This window comes from Chiloscyllium plagiosum, unplaced genomic scaffold (genome assembly GCF_037043375.1).
Source record: "Chiloscyllium plagiosum isolate Xiang-an unplaced genomic scaffold, Cpla_swu_hap1 HiC_scaffold_36, whole genome shotgun sequence".
Taxonomy (NCBI): domain Eukaryota; kingdom Metazoa; phylum Chordata; class Chondrichthyes; order Orectolobiformes; family Hemiscylliidae; genus Chiloscyllium; species Chiloscyllium plagiosum.
The window spans coordinates 33573241-33597064 of NW_028270174.1; the positions used below are offsets into that span (position 1 = coordinate 33573241).

Sequence of the window (23824 nt, forward strand, 5' to 3'; positions counted from 1 at the left end):
AGAGTCTTCTGTTTGCTCCCTCTAACTCTGCAATCACATCCACATATGATCTGAAGGTGTACCTGAATCCTAATAGAATGAGGGAAGTGAGTGATTTGTTAATTTAGGGTTAATTAGGTGTGAATTTGCCATATACTTATGGGGAGCTTGTTAATATGTGGGATGTGTGGATTTTATGGAATGTAATTAATTGAAATAAAACTCTCACTAAAAGTATGAACTTGCACTTTGCACATTCTAGTTGCAAAAGCCCTGGGGTCATCCACCAAAACCTTCATAGAAAAATAAATCTTCTGAGGAGACACATAGATGGTACATACGTGATATGGGTGAAACTTCATTATAAACAGACCACCACATTTTTGATCCCCTTCCTTAGTGCCATATAATGTTAGCAACCTGTCTGAAGCGGTGTTAATCTTTCCTTAATGGTAATCATTAACTAAAATGTTGTCATTCTTGAAAATAAAATGTTGTCATTGTTGAAACTAGAATAATCAGATATTGTGAGCCTTCAAACTTCTGTTAACATTAACTTCTATAAATCATCAGGAAAAGTGAAGAAAGAACAAACAGTAAAACTGCATTTGTCTTTGGCACTAAATGGCTTCTTGCTTCTGTATAAAACCCACCCCTTTCCCACCATAAGTTCTGAAGATGGCCCTGAAATGTTCACTCAGATGTCTCTCCACAGATGCTACCAGACCTGCTAAGATTTTCCAGCAATTTCTGTTTGTGTTTCAGATTTTCAACATCCACAGTTCTTTTGTTTTTTTTTCCACACAGGTCCTCAGTGAATACTTGGAATAATAACAATTTACAGTCAATGAATGATATCTTCACCCTACTCAGATGTATTAGAGCCAGGTAGCAATTCAATTCTGTCTAGTTTGTTGTGTCTGACACTACACCATTCTATCATAGTGAAGGTGATGTTCCTTTGGTTCAATGACTTCATCTTATTCCTCAGAAGAGTGTTGTCATTTTCCCATCTCTTCAATATCCATCACATCCTGTCTTTGCCTGCTCCAGTTGTACAGAGCATAACTTGTTAGGTTGATACAGTACATTTTGTCTGGAGTGTATTGCAAAGATCCTCCGGACTGATCCAAGTATTGAGGAGAACTGTCATCTATCTATGCTGGCCCTGGTGGAAGAAAGGGTTGCACTGTGTTTGTGTTCAGCCTCAGTCAGGGATTGCAATGTGGTCATGGTTGGACAGTTTAGCCCTTGTCTCCCAGCAACTGTCCTCATAAGGAATTCAGCCCTTGGAATGAAGCAGGAACCTATGAGTTACAAGGATATGTATGTCATATTAGCTTTCAGTGTACCTGGAGAAGACTTCTAAGATGTGGTACTGATAATTAAAGATGATACGGAATTGACTGAATGGAATCCTTTTCTATTAATGAACTTAACTGTGTTATCAAATTGAGTTCTCAACATGACATATTTCAAGTCTATCATGCACTGCACCTGAGGAACTCAGCTAAATTGGCAAAGCCTATTGCCTAGGCTGTAGCATGGATGTTGTCATAGGCTAAGATATAAAATTGTTTGATCTTGCACAAATTGCATCAGTAACAACATGCTACATTTGTGGGTTGAGGATTAGGAGATCCCACACAGGTCTTCTGAAACAAAAGCAGAAATTGCTGGAAAATCTCAGCAGGTCTGGCAACATCTGTGGAGAGTGACTCTTCAGAACTGATGATAGCTAGGAAAAGGATAGTTTTTAGACAGAAGATGGGAGGGGAATAGCAGAAATGGCAGCTAATGATCCTCTGCATGTGGATGCTGATAGGATGGTAGGTGAAGACAAGGGGTCCCTATCGCTGTCGTGTGAGGGAACAGAGGGAGAATGTGCTGAAGTGTGGGAAATGGGTCAGATCCAGGTGAGGGCCCTGTCAACTACAGTGCTGGGGAATCCTAGGTTGAGGAAGAAGGTGGACTTTTCAGAAGCCTCTTGTCAAGTTGACATCATCAGAAGAGATGCAATGGAGATGGAGGAACTGAGAGAATGGAATAGAGTCTTTATGTGAAGAATGGTGTGAGGATATATACGTATATATATATATAGTATTTGCTGCCATTTTCTAACTAATGTTGCCACCCTTCATAGTAATTGTCCGACCTGCATCCCACAAGCTGGCTCCAATCCTCACCTTTCAGTTCCCCAGTTTGTTCAACACAGCCCTTGATAACCATTTTGACATTTCCTTCTCAAATTCCCAAGATTGACCAGGTCTCTTACCCCCTGGACTGACTTGAGAGGACATCCTCACTAAGAATGGACTGGACCTCTGACTGATTTCTGTGCAGATCCACAAATTAGACATAATCCCCTAACTGATTGCACTGACTGATTTTTGCTCAAATCCCAGACTCTCAACATCAGGTATCCCTGGCCCCTGATTGCATCAAGTGACCAACTGACCATGGTCAATCCCCTCGACTGAAAATAAATGATGCCCTTGACTTCCCATGATGGCACCCTCTTGACTGACCATAGACCCTCTTGACTGGTCAAGGGACTATTTCACTTAGATGTTCAGACATGGGCATTTGTTCGAAGGACATGCAGTGTGTTTGCCGTACAAGCTGCTAGCACATGCTGGGTGTGAGACATTAATGTAGCACAGTGCGATACACCAAAAGTTCTGTGCCCTAGTCTGTTCAGTGCTGACAGGTATAATGAGCTGCTTGGATTTATGCCTACAGTAGAAGATGACATAATTTAGGACTACTGCGAGCCAATAGTTCTGAATAAAGCAGCATTATTTAAAAGACTTGGAGAAGAAGAAATGTTGTGGGCATTTAATAGGACACAAAGTTGGAGGAGTGTACTGTTTCCTTTCCTCGTCCCACTCCTCCACTTCAGAACAAAGTTTGAAGTTAAAAAGGGCAGTGATATTGTTAATCATAGAGGTATTCCATTGAATGTCATAACCAAATTGACCTGTCAACAAGGAACAACTAATTTATTACAAATGAAACTTATTCAAACAAACATGCAGCAATTATTAACAAATGAAGGTTCAGACATGCAAAGATGCAGTCATTCTTTCGTATCCATGAGGATTTCATTCCTGAGAATCCCCACGAATGCTGAACTTTGCGAACGTGGAGCTCATTAAAAAAGGTTAAAAATCGTAAATATCCGAGTTTGCCCACAGATGTTGAATTTTGTTGTTACTTATTTTTTTAACGCATATTGGTGAATTCGTGATTTTGTGGGTACAGAGGATTTGTTGTAAATATAACCTGTATTCTAACAACCAGCAATTGCCATGAGGCAAATATTATAATAGACAAATTGTGGTTGAAAAACACACAATACGTCAAATAGCAAATGCAATCAATCAGTCCCCATCGATTTCTCAGCAATCCTGCTAGACATCAGTGACACTGCAGTACCAAAATATCTTAAAACTTTAGAAGGGATTGAAATTCTTCACTTTCAAAGACTTAACTTCTGACCTTTCTCAAAAGGCATCTATCATAGAATGCCTGAATGACTTCTCATATCCTGGTATAGAACTTCTATTATCTATCATAATGAATGGAATCTTTAGAAAGTTGTATCTCCAATTCTGGTTTATAAATACTATCCAAAATGAAATATAAATGCACTGCAAATAATGAGAAATGTTGTATCACCTTTTTTGATCTAGACAAGGAAATGAATTACATGTTTAACAAAATGTACAATGGAGTGATTTGTTGAGAAAATTTTCAACCTGAGAAATTTTCATTGATAATAGGAACATTGATTATGTAGATAAAAAAAAGTATCTTATGTATAATGTAGATAAGAAAGTATCTTATATTGAAACTGTTCTTGTCATCATTATTCTCTCCTGTAAATCATCAACTGGTATACATGTCTTTAGGGCAGTGATATTTCATTGGTTATATTATATTAAGTTTTGTCTTTTAGGTTTGGGATATTGAAGACCAAATGTGCCTCATTACTGTGAAACCTAAAGCTAGTCAGATTAATGGAGATTTGGCCACTTGTTATTATTCTGAGGAATCAAAGGCACTCTACATTGCAACTGATTCATTGGCACAGCTACTGCTGCAGAACAGGTAAGCAGTGTAAAGTAGCTTGCCTAAATGTTTATTCATGGCATCAGTCACCTGAAATCAAACAGATGTAAGAAACTGAAATAGATTTATCCAAAACTTACTAAGAAGAGTAATAAAATTGATCATGTGGTTTGAGGCCTCTGAACAGAATATTTTTGTATGGTCTATAATATAAATTTTGGTGATATAGGGCAATTTTTTTTCTAATTTTAGGAGAAATTATTGTGGATAGCATGACTGATTCATGTTTGAAGTAGGTTTAGGACAGGTAATATTGATTAAATTTAATGAATCTAATTATACTTTATCAGCAGAGAGGAACTGAATAAAGGTGTGTCTCACAAGAAACCTGTTCTGTGTTGTCAATACAACAAGTTAATGAGACAAGTCGTTACTTGCTGTGAAGGATCTGTAAGTAAGCAAACTGTTAAAAAAAACACATCTTTTTGTTGTGAATATGATGGTGCAGCAGTACTTGTAATTAGAAATAGATTCAAGAAAGAGTTTTTTGTTTTTCTTTAAATGTTTATGACTTTAAACCCAACCATGACTGTAACTAACTTTTATATAATCTTCACCATTGGGACTATTACATAGTTTGATTTATTGACTTTGACAGTGCTGCTGTTGATTCTGCTACAAAGATGTGCTTTGTTAGTTTATGTAGGTCCCTCCTTTATGACTCTCCTAATTCTTGTTTGCCTGAATTGCTTGTTCTCACTTGATCCTGTGTTTGATGGTCTGATTAAGATTGTCTGAGAACAGGACTGAAAATGAATCTTCTATTCTTTGCACTACTGATTTTACTTTGTACTAGATCACTTGCTTTCGCTTGAATTCAATTTCTCTGATACTATTTGACTTTGAATAATATACTTCTGATGAATAATACCATTGTCAAAATTTAATTAACTTTTGTGTGGGTTTGGTGAGATACTTTCAGTTACACATTGCAAGCCACAAGAATACATTCAGATTCAGTATTAAGGTTCTTTTAAAGACTAACTCATCTTCCTGAAGAGAGGAGAGAGGTCAGTGGCAAAAAAGAGTGAAAGAGGAGATTCAGGTATTCCAATGCTAACAACATTGTAATTGGCTTGGACTTGATCACACAAATGTGAGCTAGCACTCCAGTGCATCACTAAAGTGGTTCTTCACCATTAAATGTGCCATCTTTCCAATCAGACATTAACTTCCTGTCTGCCCTCTCAATCACAAGTAAAAGAAACCACAGGCTGAATTATATCAAAAATCACTTAAGAGTCAATTTCAGGGTGGTCTTTGACCTCTAGCAAGCATTCTCATATGATTCTCCACAACTCGCTTCATTAGCTATGCACCACACTTTTATGGCACCCTGCTTGTACTGTTGTGCACTCAGCAATAGTAAAAGTACTCACTACTGTTGGGACTTACTGCGATTCTCAGCACTGGCTCTGTATTTACAATCCAACTATTCACCTAGTCAATTCACCCAGCCAAGATCTGTCCTTTAAATTGCACATAGTGGAAGAGGAATGAAAAAGAAAAGTTTCTGAGGATACAGAAACTGGTGACACTTCATTGCAAATACAAGTTTACATTTGTAAGTATATTGCTCTTTACATCATCGCCTGTCTAATTTCCTGTAAATGCAGTGAGAAGAATCAAACCATGCAGGTTACCTTTCCTTAGCATCATATCCTCTTAAGACCTTGTTTAATTTAGTGCTATACTCTCCTCAATGTCTACTATAGCATAATATTTTCTCATCGTTCAATGTAAGAGCATTAAATATTGGCAGCTGTGGCGTTGTGATAATGTCACTAGACTAATAATCCATAGTCGTTAATGTTCTGGGGAAATGAGTGTGAATCCCACCATAGCAGATGGTGAAATTTGAAATCAATATTAACTCTTCAATGTTGAATTCAATAAAACTCTGGAAATAAAAAGCTAGTCTATTGGCAGTTGTATAATCAATGTCAATATTATAAATACCTATCTAATTCATTAATGTCCTTTTGGGAAGGAAATCTTTCATTCTTATTTGGTTTGGGCTAAATGTGACACCAGACCAACACCTAAGTGCTTCACTCCTAAAATCCCTCTGAAATGGCCTAACAAACTACTCAGTTCAAGGGAAATCTTTACTGGATTTACAAGAATTGTTCCATGAATGAGACACTTCAGTTCTGAGGATAGATTGAGGAAGTTGGGACTGTTCTCTTCTGAAGAGAAGAAAGTTGAGAGATTAGATAAGGGTTTTCAAAATCATGAGTGTGCTGGATGGAGAAGATCGGGAGAAACTGTTCCTGCACATAAAGGAACAAGAACAAGAGTGCAGATTTGGAGTGATGTACAAGCGAAGCAAGGGATTTAAGAAACAAAAGCAGATATTGCTAGAAAATCTCAGTAGGACTGGCATCACCTGTGGAGAGAAAGCAGTGTTAAGTCCAGTTACTATCCAACTGTTTTTCTCCCTGCTGACCTCTGTCGCAACCCGTCATTTACTCTCCCCCCACTCCATCTTCTGCATGAAAAGCATCCTTTTCCAGTCTAATCATTTCAAAACAAGGGTCACTGGATCCGAAACATTAAGAATCTAGAACATAGAATTGTACAGCACAGGAATGGGCCCTTCAGTCCACGATATTGTGCCGAACATGACGCTAAATGAAACTATTCCCTTCTGCCTACCATTGGTTCATATCCTGCCATTCCTTGCATACTCTTGTGCTTATCTAAATGTCCCTTAAATGCCCTTATTGTGTCCGCCTCCACAACCACCCCTGGCAGTGCGTTCCAGATCCCTACCACTCTGAGTAAAGAAATCTGCCTCTCATGTCTCCTTTGAACTTTCCCCCTCTTACCTTAAATCGACGTTCCCTAGTATTAGACATTTCAACTCTTCGGGGAGAAAGATTCTGACCATCAACCATATTTATGCATCTCATAATTTTATAAACTTCTGTCAAGTCTCCCTTCAGCCTCTGCTGCTCAAGAGAAAACAACCTGAGTTTTTCTAGCTTTTCCTTATAGGTAATAACCTCTAATCCAGGCAACACTGTGGTGAACCTTTTCTGCAGTTGAAAAGTAAGGCGCTGGGGAAGCAGGAGAATCAATGTTTTGGGCATGTATCTTTCATCAGAAATGTGTTGAAGGAAGGGGGCTGAGAGATAAATAGGAGGATCCGGTGGGGCTGGGGGAAAAGTAGATGGAGGTGATGGTGATAGGTTGGAGGGGAGGGTGGAGCAGATAAGTGGGAAGGAAGATGGACAGGTAGGATATTTCAAGAGGGTGGTGCTATGTTGGAAGGTTAGATCTGGGATAAGGTGGGGCAAGGGAAGATGAGTAAACTGGTGAAATCAATGTTGATGTCATGTGGTTGGAAGAACCAAGGCGGAAGGTGAGGTGTTCAGGTGGCTAGGATTTAGAGGGAGGAGGCCAGGACTTGCATGTCTTTGGCGGAGTGGGAGGGGAAGTTGAAGTGGTCGGCCACAGGGTGGTGAGGTTGTTTGATGCGTGTGTCTCAGAGATGTTCCCTGAAACATTGCGCAAGTTGGTACCCTCCTGCCAAATCTAAGTCATCTGATGCTTGGAGGAAGAACATCTCATCTTCAGCCTTGGAACCCTCCAACCACACAGCATCAACATTGATTTCACCAGTTTCCTCATCTCCCTTCCCCCACCTCATTCGAGATCTAACCCTCCAACTTGGCACCGCCCTCTTGAATGTCCTACATGTCCATCCTCCTTCCCACCTATCTGCTCCACTTTCCCCTCTGACCTATCACCTCCATCTACCTATTGCCTTCCCAGCTACCTTTCCCCATAGCCGCACCCCCCAACCTCCTATTTATCTCTCAGCTCCCTTCCCACCCCCAACATTCCTGATGCAGGACTTATGCCTGAAACATCAATTCTCCTGCTCATCAGATGCTACCTGACTTACTGTGCTTTTCCAGCACCACACTTTTCGACTGATTTCCAGCATCTGCAGTCCTTACTTTCTCCGAGTCTTTTCTGCACCATCTCCAAAGCCTCCACATTCTTTCTGTAATGTGGTGACCAGAACTGAATACAATACTCGTAAGTGTGATCTAACCAAAGTCTTATACAGCTGCAACATGATATAATGACTCATGCACTCAAGTCCCCAAGCAATAATGGCAAACATGCCGTATGCCTTTTTTACCACCTTATCTATTTGTGTGGCCTCTTTCAGGGCACTATAGACTTGAACTGAAGATCCTTTTGTACATCAATGCTGTTCAGTGTCCTGCCATTAACTGTATACTTTTCCTTAACGTTTGATCTCCCAAAGTGCAGCATCTGATGCTTACCCGGGATAAACTCCATCTGCCATTTGTCCACCCATATCTACAACTGATCTAAATCCCACTGTATTCTTTGACAATCTTCTACACTAGCCACAATTCCACTGATCTTTGTATGGTCTGCAAACTTGCTAACCCACCCATCCACATTTTCATCTAAGTAATTTATCAGAAATGGCAAAGGTCTCAGTACGGTTCCCTGCAGAACACTACTGGTCATGAACCTCCAGCCTGTAAAACACCATTCCACCACCATCCTCTGTCATCTATGGGCAAGCCAATTCTGAATTCATGGAGCTAAATGACTGTGCATCCCATGCATCTTAATCTTTTGGATGGGCCTACCATGAGGGACCTTGTCGAAAGCCTTACTAAAATCCGTGTAAACAATATCCACTGCTATACTCTCGACAATTGATTTTGTCACCTCCTCAAATCATTCAATCAAGTTAGTAAGACATGACCTTCCCTGCACAAAGCTGGGCTGATTGTCTCTAATTAGGCCATGCTTTTCCAAATGTGCATAAATCCAATCCCTAAGAATTCTTTCCAAAAGCTTCCCAACCACCAATGTGAGACTCACTGGTTTATAGTTTCCTGGATTATCCTTGTTTCTCGTCTTGAACAGAGAAACAACATTAGCTACTCGCTAGTTGTCTCTAATTAGGCCATGCTTTTCCAAATGTGCATAAATCCAATCCCTAAGAATTCTTTCCAAAAGCTTCCCAACCACCAATGTGAGACTCACTGGTTTATAGTTTCCTGGATTATCCTTGTTTCTCGTCTTGAACAGAGAAACAACATTAGCTACTCGCCAGTCATCTAGGACCTCTCCAGTGGCTAGCGAGGGTACATAGATCTAGGTGAAGGCCCCAGCAATCTCCTCTTTTGCCTCCCTGAGTAACCTGGAGTAAATACCATTAGCCCTGGGGACTTATTTAACTTAATGCTCTTCAGGAGATCAAGCACCCTTTCTTTCTTGATCTCCAAATGCCCTAGCATATAAGCATACTCCACACAAATCTCACTATCCTCCATATCCTTTTCCTGGGTGAATACTGATGCAAAGTACTCATTTAGGACCTCACCCACATCCTCTACCTCCAAGCACAAGCTCCCCCCTTTATCCCACCTTCTCCCTAGTTATCGTCCTGTTTTTAAGGTATCTATAGAATGCCTTAGGATTCTTTTTAACCTTACTTGCCAAGGTCATTTCATGGCCCCTTCTTGCTCTCCTAATTCCCTGCTTAAGTATTTTCCTGCCTTCCTTATATTCCTCACAGGCCATGGTCAATTTTAGCTTCCTAAACGTTGCATATGCTTCTTCTTTCCTTTTGACTGAATTTACAACCTCTCTCGTTATCCAAGAGTTTCTTACCTTGCCATCTTTGTCCTTTTTTCTTACTGAAACATGCCAGTCTTGAACTCTCCCCAGCAGGTCTTTAAACAGTTCCGCATATCAAATGTGGACTTGCCTGATAACAATTAACACTTCCTAGCTCCTACCTAATACTGATGTAATTTACCACCCCCACCTTCCCACAAGGTCCTGACTTATCCTTGTTCATAACCATCTTAAAACGTAAGGAGTTGTGATCACTGTTTCCAAAATGCTCTCCCACTGAAAGGTCAGTCACCTGGCCAGGCTCATTAGCCAATACAAGGTCCAGTATGGCCCCCTCCTCTAGTTGGGCTATCCACATACAGTTTCAAGAAACCCTTTTGGATGCACTTAACAAATTCCACCCCGTCTAAGCCCCTTGCTGTAAGGGAGTTCCAGTCAATATTGGAGAAGTTAAACCCACTATGAGAATTCTGTTTTTATTGCATCTTTCTATAATCTGCCTACATATTTGTTCTTCATGTTGGGTGGTCTATAGTATAATCCTATCAGAATAATTGCACCCATCTTATTTTTGAGCAGTACCCATATTGCCTCTGGATGAGCTCTTCAGCATGTCCTCTCTGAGTGGAGATGTAACATTCTCATTAATTAGTAATGCAACTCGTCCAACCTTTTTTACCTTCCTCTCTATTTCATCTAAAACAATGAAACCTTGGAACATTGAGCAGCTAGTCCTGTCCCTGTCTCAGCCAAGTCTCTGTAATGGCTACACCATCATAGTCCCATGTACTGATTCAGGCTCTAATCTCATCTGCCTTACCTTTACTACTCCTTGCATTGAAATAAACACACTTCAGCCCATTAGTACCATCATGTTCATTTACCTGTTTCTGTCTGTCCTTCCTTTCTGACTTACTGATCGTAACGGAGGAGAAAGTGAGGTCTGCAGATGCTGGAGATCAGAGCCGGAGATGTGTTGCTGGAAAAGCGCAGCAGGTCAGGCAGCATCCAGGGAACAGGAGAATTGACGTTTCGGGCATAAGCCCTTCTTCAGGAATGAGGAAAGTTTGTCCAGCAGGCTAAGATAAAAGGTAGGGAGGAGGGACTTGGGGGAGGGGTGTCGGAAATGTGATAGGTGGAAAGAGGTCAAGGTGAGGGTGATAGGTCAGACTGGGGTGGGGGCGGAGAGGTCGGGAAGAAGATCTCGGGTTAGGAAGGCGGTGCTGAATTTGATGGATTTGACTGAGACAGGGTGGGGGGAGGGGAAATGAGGAAACTGGTGAAATCCGAGTTCATCCCTTGTGGTTGGAGGGTTCCTAGCCGGAAGATGAGGCGTTCTTCCTCCAACCGTCGTTTTGTTGTGGTCTGACGATGGAGGAGTCCAAAGACCTGCATATCCTTGGTGGAGTGGGAGGGGGAATTGAAATGTTGAGCTACAGGGTGGTTGGGTTGGTTGGTCCGGGTGTCCCAGAGGTGTTCTCTGAAATGCTCCGCAAGTAGCCGGCCTGTCTCCCCAATATAGAGGAGGCCACATCGGGTGCAGAGGATGCAATAGATGATATGTGTGGAGGTGCAGGTGAATCTGTGGCGGATATGGAAGTTTCCTTTGGGGCCTTGGAGGGAGGTGAGGGGGGAGGTGTGGGCGCAAGTCTTGCATCTCCTGCGGTTGCAGGGGAAGGTGCCGGGAGTGGAGGTTGGGTTGGTGGGGGGTGTGGATCTGACGAGGGAGTCACGGAGGGAGTGGTCTTTACGGAATGCTGATAGGGGAGGGGAGGGAAATATATCCTTGGTGGTGGGGTCCGTTTGGAGGTAGCGGAAATGACGGCGGATGATGCGCTGTACATGGAGATTGGTGGGGTGGTAGGTGAGGACCAGTGGGGTTCTGTCCTGGTGGCGGTTGGAGGGGCGGGGTTTAAGAGCGGAGGAGCGGGAAGTGGAAGAGATGCGGTGGAGGGAATCGTCGACCACGTCGGGGGGGAAATTGCGGTCCTTGAAGAAGGAGGCCATCTGGGTTGTGCGTTTTTGGAACTGGTCCTCCTGGGAGCAGATGCGGCGGAGTCGAAGGAATTGGGAGAATGGGATGGCGTTTTTACAGGGGGCAGGATGGGAGGAGGTGTAGTCCAGGTAGCTGTGGGAGTCGGTCGGTTTGTAGTAGATGTCCGTGTTGATTCGGTCGCCTGAGATAGAAATAGAAAGGTCGAGGAAGGGGAGGGAGGAATCTGAGACTGTCCAGGTGAATTTGAGGTCGGGGTGGAAGGTGTTGATGAAGTGGATGAACTGTTCAACTTCCTCGTGGGAGCACGAGGCGGCGCCGATACAGTCATCGATGTAGCGGAGGAAAAGGTGGGGGGTGGGGCCAGTGTAGTTGTGGAAGATGGATTGTTCCACATATCCTACGAAGAGGCAGGCATAGCTGGGGCCCATGCGGGTGCCCATGGCCACTCCTTTCGTTTTGAGGAAGTGGGAGGATTGGAAAGAGAAGTTGTTCAGGGTGAGGACCAGTTCAGTCAGTCGAAGGAGGGTGTCAGTGGAAGGGTACTGGTCGGTACGGCGGGAAAGAAAGAAGCAGAGGGCTTTGAGTCCTTCGTGATGGGGGATAGAGGTGTACAGGGACTGGATGTTCATGGTGAAAATAAGGCGTTGGAGACCGGGGAAGCGAAAATCATGGAGCAGGTGGAGGGCATGGGTGGTGTCCCGAACATAGGTGGGAAGTTCTTGGACTAAGGGGGACAGGACGGTGTCAAGGTACGCAGAGATGAGTTCGGTGGGGCAGGAGCAGGCGGAGACAATGGGTCGGCCGGGGCAGTCAGGTTTGTGGATTTTGGGCAGGAGGTAGAAGCGGGAGGTGCGGGGTTGTGGGACTATGAGGTTGGAGGCGGTGGATGGGAGATCCCCCGAGGTGATGAGGTTATGGACGGTCTGGTAGATGATGGTTTGGTGGTGGGGGGGTGGGGTCATGGTCAAGGGGGCAGTAGGAGGAGGTATCTGCGAGCTGGCGTTTGTTACTGATCGTAACATCTACCTTCCCCTCAAACTCTCCGCTTGCTGACCTGTTGCTCTGATTCCCAGTCCCCTGCCACTGTAGTTTAAACCCTTCCAAGTCATACTGGTGAACCTCCCTGCGAGGATATTGGTTCCTCCTCAGTTTAGGTGCAACCTGCCCTTCTTGTACAGGTCAACCCTGCACCAGAAAAGCTCCCAATGATCTAAGAACCTGAAACCCTGCCCCCTGCACCAATTCCTTAGCCACGCATTCATTTCTCCTATCTTTCTATTCCTTGCCTCGCTAGCACTTAGTACTGGTAGTAATCCAGAGATTACTACCCTCGAGGTCTTGTTGTTTAGCCTCTTTTCTAACTTCCTGTACTCACTGTGCAGGACCTCATCCCTCTTTCTACCCGTTATTGGTACCACTGTGCACCAGGACCTCTGGCTGCTCACCCTCCTCCTGAAGAATTTTGTGCAGCTGCTCAAAGACATCCTTAACCTTAGCACCAGGGAGGCAACAAACCATCCTGGAGTTCGAACACAGCCACAGAAGTGTCTGACTGTGTCCCTAACTAGCAAGTCTCTGACCACTATTGCTCACTTGGATCTTGCTTGATGCTGCTATACAGCAGATCCGGTTGTGGTGCCACAGGCCTGGCTGCTGCTGTTATACTTCCATGAGAGGCTATTCCCCCTACAACAGTATATTAGAGAGGGGAATAGCCACAGGAGACTCCTGCACTATCGACTTACCTCTCCTGGCGACCACCCATCTACCTGACTGAACCTCTGGTGTGACCATCTCCCTGTCACTAGTGTCTATCACACTCTCTTCCTCTTGTATGCTCCTCAGTGTGTCCAACTGCTGCTCCAACTAAACAACGCAGTCTGTGAGGAGCTGCAGCCGTTCATACTTCCTGCAGACTGGCAGGACGACCATAGTCTTTTGAACTCTAATTTCTTTCCACAGATGCTGCCACTCCCGCAGAGATGTTCCAGCAATTTCTGTTTTTGTTCAGATTTCCAGCATCCACAATTCGGTTTTTTGTGTTGTGAGAAAAAACAAGGAATCACTGCTTAAAAATATGGTGGAGGCAGGTACGTTTGGTGCATTCAAGAGGGCATTGGATGATTATTTAGATGGAAATAGAACACAAGGGTATGGGGGCAAAAGCAAGAGATTGGCACTGGGTAATGAGAGTTTTTGGAGACATGATAGACTGAATGGCCTCCTTCCGCGTGCGGTAATGATTCTGTGATAAGGGATAGGCAATAAATGCCTACTCAGCCAGTGGTGCCAACATCCCATGAAGCTTCAAAAGAAGACTGAAAGTATTCACTTAACTCAGCAAAAGCAAAACATAACCCAAAGGAAAGTTCCATTTGCTTCTGGGAACAAATAAGGACAATTTGCTTTTTGAGCAGCAACAAATTTACAGTGATTGAATGACACTTCACCCATTGCTTCTATTAGAACTAGGTGTCAGTTAAGTCTTGTCTGGCGTGTTGTGCCCAATGCTGCACTGCTCAGTCAAATTGAATGTGCTCGTCTTGCTCAATTCCTCATCTTCCTCCTCAGAAGATTGTTACTGATCTTCGAGCTCTTAAGCATCCATTATCCTCTTGTTGCCTGCTCCAGTTATGCACAGCGCAGCATGCAGCACATTCTATTTGGAGTGTACTGCAAATCTACCCCAGATCGTTTAAGTGTCAGAGCCTCATGTTGAAGAGGCTTATCATCTGCTCCATGATAGCCCTTGTGGAAAAATGAACTGCATTGTCTCTATGCTCAGCCTTATTTGAAGAGACAGCCCTTGTCTGTTAGTAAGTTTCCTTGTAAGGCATTGGAGCTTTGAAATGAAGCAGGAAAGGGAGAGCTATCAAGGATATAGTTAAAAATCACACAACACCAGGTTATAGTCTAACAGGTTTAATTGGAAGCACACTAGCTTTCAGAGCGCTGCTCCTTCATCAGGCTCCTTGATGACCTGCTGAAGGAACAGCGCTCCGAAAGCTAGTGCTTCCAATTAAACCTGTTGGACTATAACCTGGTGTTGTGTGATTTTTAACTTTGTATACCCCAGTCCAACACCGGCATCTCCAAGTCAAGGATATAAGCATCCAGGGTATCTGGCACACTTCTAAAATGTGGTGCCAGTGGTGACAGATGACTTAAATTTTAATGAAACAGAAAGATGTGCAAGTTATGTGGATTGGCCGTGCAGAATTGCACATACTATTCACGGTTGTGTAGGTTGGGTGCAGTAGCCATGGGAAATACAGGGTTACAGGGATAGGGTAGGGGAATGGGTCTGGGTGGGATGTCTTCAGAGGGTGGGTGTGGACTAGTCAGATTGAATGGCCTTTTTGCACACTATAGGGATTCCAAGTTTTGCTCTTGATGAAGTTCTGTGTTATTATATGGCACTCTCAATGTGACACGTGTAACATATTATCCATAACATTGGTAACAGTCTTGATACATGTAACTGTCGGTAATGAATACCACAGTGATCGCCAGTGGCTCCTTAGAAACAGCCATTTGCATAGAAGTAAAGTATTGCTCTTACATTGACCATTGATAGGATGACCACCCTTCATGTAGCATGTTCTACGCCAGCATATGGCAAAGTCACAGGACATCAGTAATTTGCGGTTGACAGCAGACATGAGTCATCTAGAGGAAATGTGATTGAGAGCAGTACACTCTGGGCATTCTGTACTTCCTCTGTGTTCTGAGGGGACCCTCAACTGCAACTTCTTCATGTGGAGGGTGTTAGCTAGCAACTGGAAGTTGCTGCTGACCCGAGGCTTAGTGTCGAATTTGTTTCTCCTTACTATTTTTAGGTTTCATAACATGGTGGCCACAGCAATGACAATGCCTGCTGTGGTTGGTCATGATTTCAATGAAAGTATTTGGGGAATATCAGAAACAGAACAGGTTCTTAGTAGTGTGAGCAGTAAGCTTTCACATCACACATATATGCTGGTTTAAATTAATTCTTCAGACAGTGCAACATGGATGAAACTGACAAGGAAGGCCATGAATTATCTCAACATGGACCTTTGACATAGCAGATTGTATTCCAATGTATGCAGTATGGATAATGTTGCAAATTACAGTAGGGGATTGTACATGTTGTTTGATTACTGATACCTTGTACCTTCACCCCCACATAACCCAAAAAAGGCATCATTGCAAATAAGAGCATGTTGTCAAATACTTGGAGTTCAAGGTGAGATAAAATTGATTCCTTGCCCTTGTTAGTCTATGGGATCTTGGATTGTCTTTGTGAATTATGGACTGCAGGTAAGACTTTTTAAATCATGTATTGATGACTAGGGAAATGCTCAAGTTTGTTTGTGGCCAAGATGTGTATCCCACGTAGTTAGACACTGCATGCAGGGTACCATGATTCTCGATGTCTTCAACCTGTACAGTGTAAGTGCCTGATTAATGCAATTGTCCCCTGAAGGGCCTCACATTATTCACAAGTACAGCCACCATGCTCAGACAGACAAAACCACTCTACCTAATTTGGGTGTGATGGAAACCATTTTCCATTTTCATCTCTTTCAGTTACATCTTCACCATCAAACCAGCATACTTGTGACCATCAATGTCCTTCCCACAGAAACAATGTCATCTAATGCACCTTTGTCTTTCATCTCTATATTTTGATTTGGCCCCTTTCATAATTATTGTCCCCTCTGCATTCCAGCATGTTGCTTCCAATCCTCACAATTGATTTCCCCAGCTTCCCTGCTGCAGTATTGGCCCCTGATAACTTTTGACTTTCATTGAGAAGATTTCAGGACAGATCATGGCTCGCCCTGCTGACTGACTTAGACAGAGAATCCTGTTTGGTAAGTGACTGGACTGTTGTATGATCTCTGTGCAGCTCCCCGACTGACTAATTGCAAATTCCTGGACATGTTGTACTGGACCTGCATGATGAATTGTCATCCACTTTCTGTGCTCAGTGATATGGAACTCCTGATCCTGTCTACCTAAGTGATTGACTGACTGTGTCCAAGCCCCTGATTGATGTCAGATGCTATCCTTGATTTACTGTGCTTAGTTCCTGACTGAATGCCATCACCCTCGACCTGATCCATGACCACTCCCATTAGACTTTGGGACATAGCAGATAGTATGATTTCCGTGTACACTGCTGGCACATGTAATACAGCAGCATGTCCACCCCCTTGACTGATCATGTTGACAACCATGAGAGGCTGCTTGGCTTTATGTCTACACTGAACAAGACAGGACAGAAGTACTGTGAGCATTTAAGTTCTGAATGACTTAACAAAATGCTAAAAGGTAAGGCCCAGCACAGATGCAGTGAGCATCCAAGTAGGTGCAAAGTGAGTGAGCACTAAGCAAGTAAGTGAGGAGCTTTGAGATGCACCTTGTTCCAATTCATGAAATGGGTGCTTGTTCCTGCATCGAAGTGGTCTGGCATCAACGTTACAATGAAAGGTGCCAGTGCACTCCGAAGTGCCACATTGAAGTGGATAACAACAAATTGGTTGGAGATATGCAGTGATGGTGCAGTGAAACTGATTTTTATCTGAAGCTAACGTCTGTGGACAGGGTGATAAAGGCGGTTGCCGCTCATAAAATGCAACCGGAAATGTTGGTGACTTGTGCAAAATGGAGGCTTGGAGGATCAAGTGGCAAGCTAAAGCTACCCACCCTGACTTTCATGTTGGGAATTATTGCTATCTATTTTCTATCTGGCATGTTGGAGATAAGAAATTGCATATCAACAAGGTGAGATTATTCATTAATGACATGCAAATGCAAGCAAATAGACGATTGTCATTCCTTCGGAAGATCCTCATTTTGCTGTTCAAATGTAGTTGCAGAATATGATCTTTTTTTTCTCAACATTAAGAATCTACTTTGTTCGTTTAGGACATGTGATGTGCCATTGTCCATGTCATTCATGGCTGAAAAGAATCCGTTCATACTAATATTTCAGGAAGCACTGTGAGTTTTTTTAAAAAAATTTTTTTGACACAATCAAGAGGAGAATCCTTCACACACACTGGTCCAGCTCCCTCAAGAGCCAGCCATCAGAGTGAACAGAACCCCTGACACTCCTGTTTATTTTTAAAAATTTAATTTACCCCCCACACTACCGCCTAACTGCGGTAGTGCTTATTTTTTCCCCAGCACCCATGGTGTGTGTGTGTGCAGGTGTGAGACACAGTGAAAGACACAAGGTGCACAAATCTTTATTCACTTTCCACCACCAGGAAGAAAGGAAACACCCGAGGGCAATGCTGCATGATCAAACAGTGAAGGGGAGGGCGGGAATTAAATCAAAATAGAGTTGGAGGGGGAAAAGCACTGAGAGTTTTTTTTTGTCTTAAGGTGTACGAATCTTGATTTTTTTTAATTTTCCCCCACACTACCGCCTAACTGCGGTAGTGCTTATTTTTTCCCCAGCACCCATGGTGTGTGTGTGCAGGTGTGAGACACAGTGAGAGACACAAGGTATACGAATCTTTATTCAATTTCCACCACCAGGAAGATAGGAAACACCCAAGTGGCCAGTGACAAGCAGTGCCCTTCACATCAAAGGGCAGTGCTGTGTGATCAAACAGTGAAGGGGAGGGTAGGGACTAAATCAAAATAGAGTTGGAGGGGGAAATAATGCACTCCATTCCCTGCGGCCCCACCTCTCCCTGAACAACTCCAGGGTGTTGGTGGACACCGCGTGCTCCTTCTCTAAGGACACCCGGGCCCTAACGTAACCGCGGAAGAGGGGCAGGCAGTCGGCCCTAACGACCCCCTCCACGGCCCGCTGCCTGGACCTGTTGATGGCCAGTTTGGCCAGGCCCAGGAGCAGACCCACAAGGAGGTCTTCAGACCTGCCCTCTCTCCTCCGTACTGGGTGCCCGAAGATCAGGAGCGTGGGACTGAAGTGCAACCAAAAGCAGAGGAGGAGGTTTTTAAGAAAATCAAAAAGGAAGTGCAAATGCCCACACCCAATATACACGTGGTTCACGGACTCCACAGCGCCACAGAACAAGCAGTTGGGAGTCCATGAACCACCGCAATCTGCCGTTGCAGGGGACCGCTGCGTGCAGTACCCTCCACCCCAGATCCCCGAGAGAAAGGGGGAGGACTCCTGCGTAGAGAGCCCTCCACTAGGGATCCCCACCGCCCGGTGGCAAATGGGCATGCTAAGGCGTGTCCGGACGGTGGATGAGGGAGAAGAGGTGGATGGTGGGGAAGCAGCAGTCTATACAGGGCCCGCCTTTTTACCCCCTGGAAGGGAACAAAATTAAAATTCCGGAGGCGGCTCAGGTTGTGGGGCACAGGCTCCCGCGGGAAGTACGGGACCTTGGGGCCAATGTGAAATTCTGTCCGGGCTGGGGTGAGCGCGGACGGGATCCCACCGCACACCTGAGCGTCCTCCAACTGGTGCACTATGTCGGATCCGAGCACCGCCGTTTTAAGGCGTCAGATGGAGGTGGCCACGTACTGGACGTCTACTGCTACCCTGCTCGCTATGTCCTGCGGCAGCGTCCAGCCCAGGCCCCCGGCACCCAGCACGTCCCCGACCCTGGTCACCCTCGCCGCCACGGCCCTCCCCTCCGACAGCCACTCGAACCCGCGAGTACAGAGGTGCAGATTCCTGAGCAACGGCTCCCTGACGACAGCCGCTACTCCTGCCGGAGGGTAGGCACGACGCGATTCGACCATGTTCCAGACAGTGATCAGGTCCTGGTAAAAGACAGGCAGCGTCTTGAGGGCGACCTCCAAACCGTCACGGTCGACGAACAGGAGCTGCGTGTCGTAGTTGAGGTTATGCACCTGGCGAAAAAAATACGTCGCCAGGGCGCACCTCCTAGGAGAAGGCTCGACATATAGGTATCGCTGCAAGGTCTGAAGGCGGAACGTCGCGACCTGGGTGCGGACGCACACCAACGACTAACCGCCCTCCTCAAGCACTGTGAGTTTTTTTTTCTTTCTTACATCAAAGGGATGATTTATGTTTTTTTTGCACCCATGGTGTGTGTGTGCAGGTGCAAGACACAGTGAGAGACAAAGGTGCACGAATCTTTAAGCACTGTGAGTTTTTTTCTTTTTTTTTGACAAGCAGTGCCCTTCACATCAAAGGAATCTCCTGTTTATTTTTTTTCTTTTTGTTTCTTTCCTGGTTATATTTTTTTCCTTTTTTTAAAAAATTAACCCTGTCCACACTACCGCCTAACCGCCTAACCGCGCGCAGTAGTGCTTATTTTTTCCCCAGCACCCATGGTGTGTGTGTGTAGGTGTGAGACACGGTGAGAGACACAAGGTGCACGAATCTTTATTCAATTTCCACCACCAGGAAGAAAAGAAAACACCCGGGTGGCCAGTGACAAGCAGTGCCCTTCACATCAAAGGGCAGTGCTGTGTGATCAAAACAGTGAAGGGGAGGGTAGGGACTAAATCAAAATAGAGTTGGAGGGAGAAATAATGCACTCCACTCCCTGCGGCCCCACCTCTCCCTGAACAACTCCAGGGTGTTAGTGGACACCGCGTGCTCCTTCTCCAAGGACACCCGGGCTCTAACGTAACCGCAGAAGAGGGGCAGGCAGTCGGCCCTAACGACCCCCTGTCATAGAAACTAATTATTTGGTTATTATCACATCGCCTGCATTCAGATTTACTGGTAGATTTTCTACATGACAACCGTGACTACACTTCAAGAGTACATTAAAGCATTTGAGCGATATAAATGCAAGCCCTTTTTCTTTAAATTTCAGTGTATAATATTTTAGATTTATTAGCAAATTTTCATCTGCCATTATTCTTTCTACTTGGGTATTTTATCCCAAACTGTAATTTCCAAGTTGTCCTCCTTTCCTCTCCCAGTTTGGTACCACGTAACTGTTTGACTGTTTTTTGCATCAAGCTTCTGAATTGAAGTCATTTAGTTAAACTAGAAACTGATGATTTTAATGCTGAAGCCTAAATGCCCCCGTTATTGTTTCCCCATGTTCTATACCCCCACCCCAACTATAACAGATTTTCTGAGGAGCATTAATGGTTCTCTACTCTTGTTAATTTATTTGTAATTAATAGAATTTACTGTGCCTTCCCACAGACTCATTTTTTAGAAATCCAGGTACATCATTCTTGTAAAATTTTCAGTAGTTCTCTTGTGTTATTATTATGTTAGTGTTTAATTTATAATATAATTTATAAAAAAACAAAAATTTGAAGCAGAAACAGTTTATGTCTTTGCAGATGCACAATCGGATCCAGTCTGATCCCCAAGCTCCTCCGTCCCAGATCACCTGACCTGTTCTCTTAAAGGAGCAGTGTGCACAATGAGCGGCATGGTGGCTCAGTGGATAGCACTGCTGCCCCACAGCACCAGGGTCCCAGGTTCGATTCCAGCCTCGGTTGACTGTCTGTGTGGAGTTTGCACATTCTCCCCGTGTCTGCGTGGGTTGCCTCCGGGTGTTCCGGTTTCCTCCCACAGTCCAAAGAAGTGCAGGTCAGGTGAATTGGCCATGGTAAATTGCCCATAGCGATAGATGCATTAGTCAGAAGGTAGTGGCTCTGGTTGGGTTACTCTTCAGATGGTCGGTGTGGACTGGTTGGGCTGAAGGGCCTGTTTCCACACTGTAGGGAATCTAATCTAATCACACCCAACCTAATACAAAACAACCTTCCCCCTTCATTTCAAAAACTCTCATTAATAAAGAACTGTAAATATTATACAGGCATCTGGACCAACATGTGTACATAGTCAGAAATATTTACAAAAGCATGGAAAACATGGGAGAATGACAATTTCCCCCATTAAACCACCAATCCTGTAATCTACATTGACATGTTTAGTCTCACAGTGGATGTTGGTTTCACGAAGACTGTCTCCTAGTCTCAGGACCCAGTGCTGGTGTAGTCTCCCGGACTTCAGGAAGGCTTCTACCGTTCGGCTGATACATCTCTCTTTGGCCTTCATTTTCTTGTGATGCAGCTGCTGTCTTTTCCCTGGCTATGACCCACCCTGGCTTGGAGACACATGGCTCAGTTGACACCACAGGTTCCATCTGGACCGTCTCTGACTTTTAAGGAACTTCTTCCTGTGAGTGAGGTGCAGTGACCAGCTGGTGATGTGTCTCCTCTAGACCAGCCCATCCCTGGTTTACATCATATATGACCATTTGTGGTGGCCTTTTGAAGCACCAGCACTGTTGGAATCCGTTTTTCCCAAGATGTATAATTTCTGAGCTGATCTCTCCTGTTTAGAATATCCTTGACTTTGGGGAGCCTGCCTTTCTGACTATCTGTTCTTCTTGATTTCGCTCTACAATTTGTCTGGTCTCATACGGCCACAGCAATTCAAGTATGGTTCTCATTAAGGACACCAGTGAGTACTGGATCGCATGTGGCGTGTTATGGTACAAACTGAGGAGCTTGTTGATTCGCTATCCTAGTGAACCTTCTCCTTGTGAAGCTTCAAGACTTGTTTATACAAATTTCTTCATTTGGCTGTTAGTTGCCAAGTGATATGGAGCCAATCTCACCTGTCTGACTCTGTGGTATTTCATTTCTACAAGCTGTGGACCACTGTCACTCTATATCTTTAGGGGTTCCTGAATTTGGCAAGTATTTCATCAAGTTGGCCTACTGTTGCTTCCTCTGACACTGACTTCATAACCATTACCTCGGGCCACTTGGAGTGGGCATCCATGACCACCGGTGACATTGGTTCTACTACTGATCCCGTGAAATCGATGTGAATCCACTATCATGATGATGGAGGCCATTTCCACATTTGAATAGATGGCAATGGCAGCACCTTCCTTAATAATATGCAAGGTTTGCATTATTCCGCTTTCTCCTCAATCTGGGTGTTCGCATTTGGCCACCAAAAGTAACTCCTGGCTATTTATTTCATTTCTACCTCATCAGGGTGCCTTGGTGCACTTATTACAGCACCTTTCCTCTTAATGGGAGATGAATAACAACTCTTACTCCCTACATTAAACACCCATCCAATGTGGAAAACTCCCAAACCCTGAACATGTCAGGATATGATTCTGGGCAGTTACAGTGACTGATCCTCCACTCATGACCACGTTCACCAGTTCAAAACCAGTTCTATCTGGGTAGAGTTTTGTTCCTGACTTGTCTTTCTGGGAAAAGTACATAATTTTCAGGTTGCAGTCGGGAACATCTGAATCTCCTAGTGGTGGCAGCTTAGACTGGGCATCTGCATTGCTGTCCTCTGCATGTCAGTATCTGATTTCACCTGAGTCGGCTGATAGAGCCAGTGTCCATCTTCCCAGGTGTGCTGCTGCTATTGATGGTATCCCCTGATGGAACTCCCTGAAGAGTTCTGTGGAAGGGTCACTGGACCCAAAGCGTTAACTCTGATTTGCCAAACCTGCTGGATTTTTCCAGCAATTTCCGTTTTTGTTTCTGATTTCCAACATCCACAGTTCTTTCACATTTTCATTCTGTACAAACTTGAACCAGCAGCAGTTTATTATATGTCTTTGCAGCTAATCTGTTGGACAGACCTCAGATCTCCCCTCTCCTGATTACCCCTCCCACTATGTTAAAGTGACAGCACAACTACAAACATAACAGTTATCACTTTCTCAAAGATGCTTGGTCATGTAGAATCCTTCTATTCAGGATCTATGTTTATAACTGTTTATTAATTTATTATCAAATTTTCTTATGATAACCAATTTTATTTTGCCATACAAACCATAGTGTAGCTGCTTCTGTTCATTCCTCTTTTTGAACCTATCTACCAATTTAGTCTTTTTCCAGTCCATTGTACCTTGCCAGTATCTGAAAACTCCCTTACAACGATTGTGAGTGGTTCCATATTTCACTCAGTATTGTGGATAAAACCATAAACCCCTGGAAAATTTTAGTTTGAGTTCTTTGATTTTATACAAAATTGACATTTAATTTTTATTAAAGTAGATGAGTTGTTTCCACTTAGATAGTGTGTGTTACACAGAATACCTTCCCTTGTTTTACTGCAAGAAGTAATTGATCAGAAGATTAGTTATCTTGTGTTTGTCCTCAGTTTTAAGTTCA

At 44.0% G+C, this 23824-nt stretch overlaps 1 protein-coding gene across 1 annotated transcript in view; it reads left to right on the forward strand.

Annotated features, from left to right (window-relative positions):
* The window catches only part of LOC122539249 (cilia- and flagella-associated protein 337-like), a 118904-nt gene that overhangs the window by 44634 nt on the left and 50446 nt on the right, over positions 1-23824 (forward strand). Inside the window, exons 8-9 of the mRNA XM_087980089.1 lie at positions 3941-4092; positions 4404-4503. Coding sequence (XP_087836215.1) covers positions 3941-4092; positions 4404-4503 — 252 coding nt within the window. The remainder of the gene's footprint in view (positions 1-3940; positions 4093-4403; positions 4504-23824) is intronic.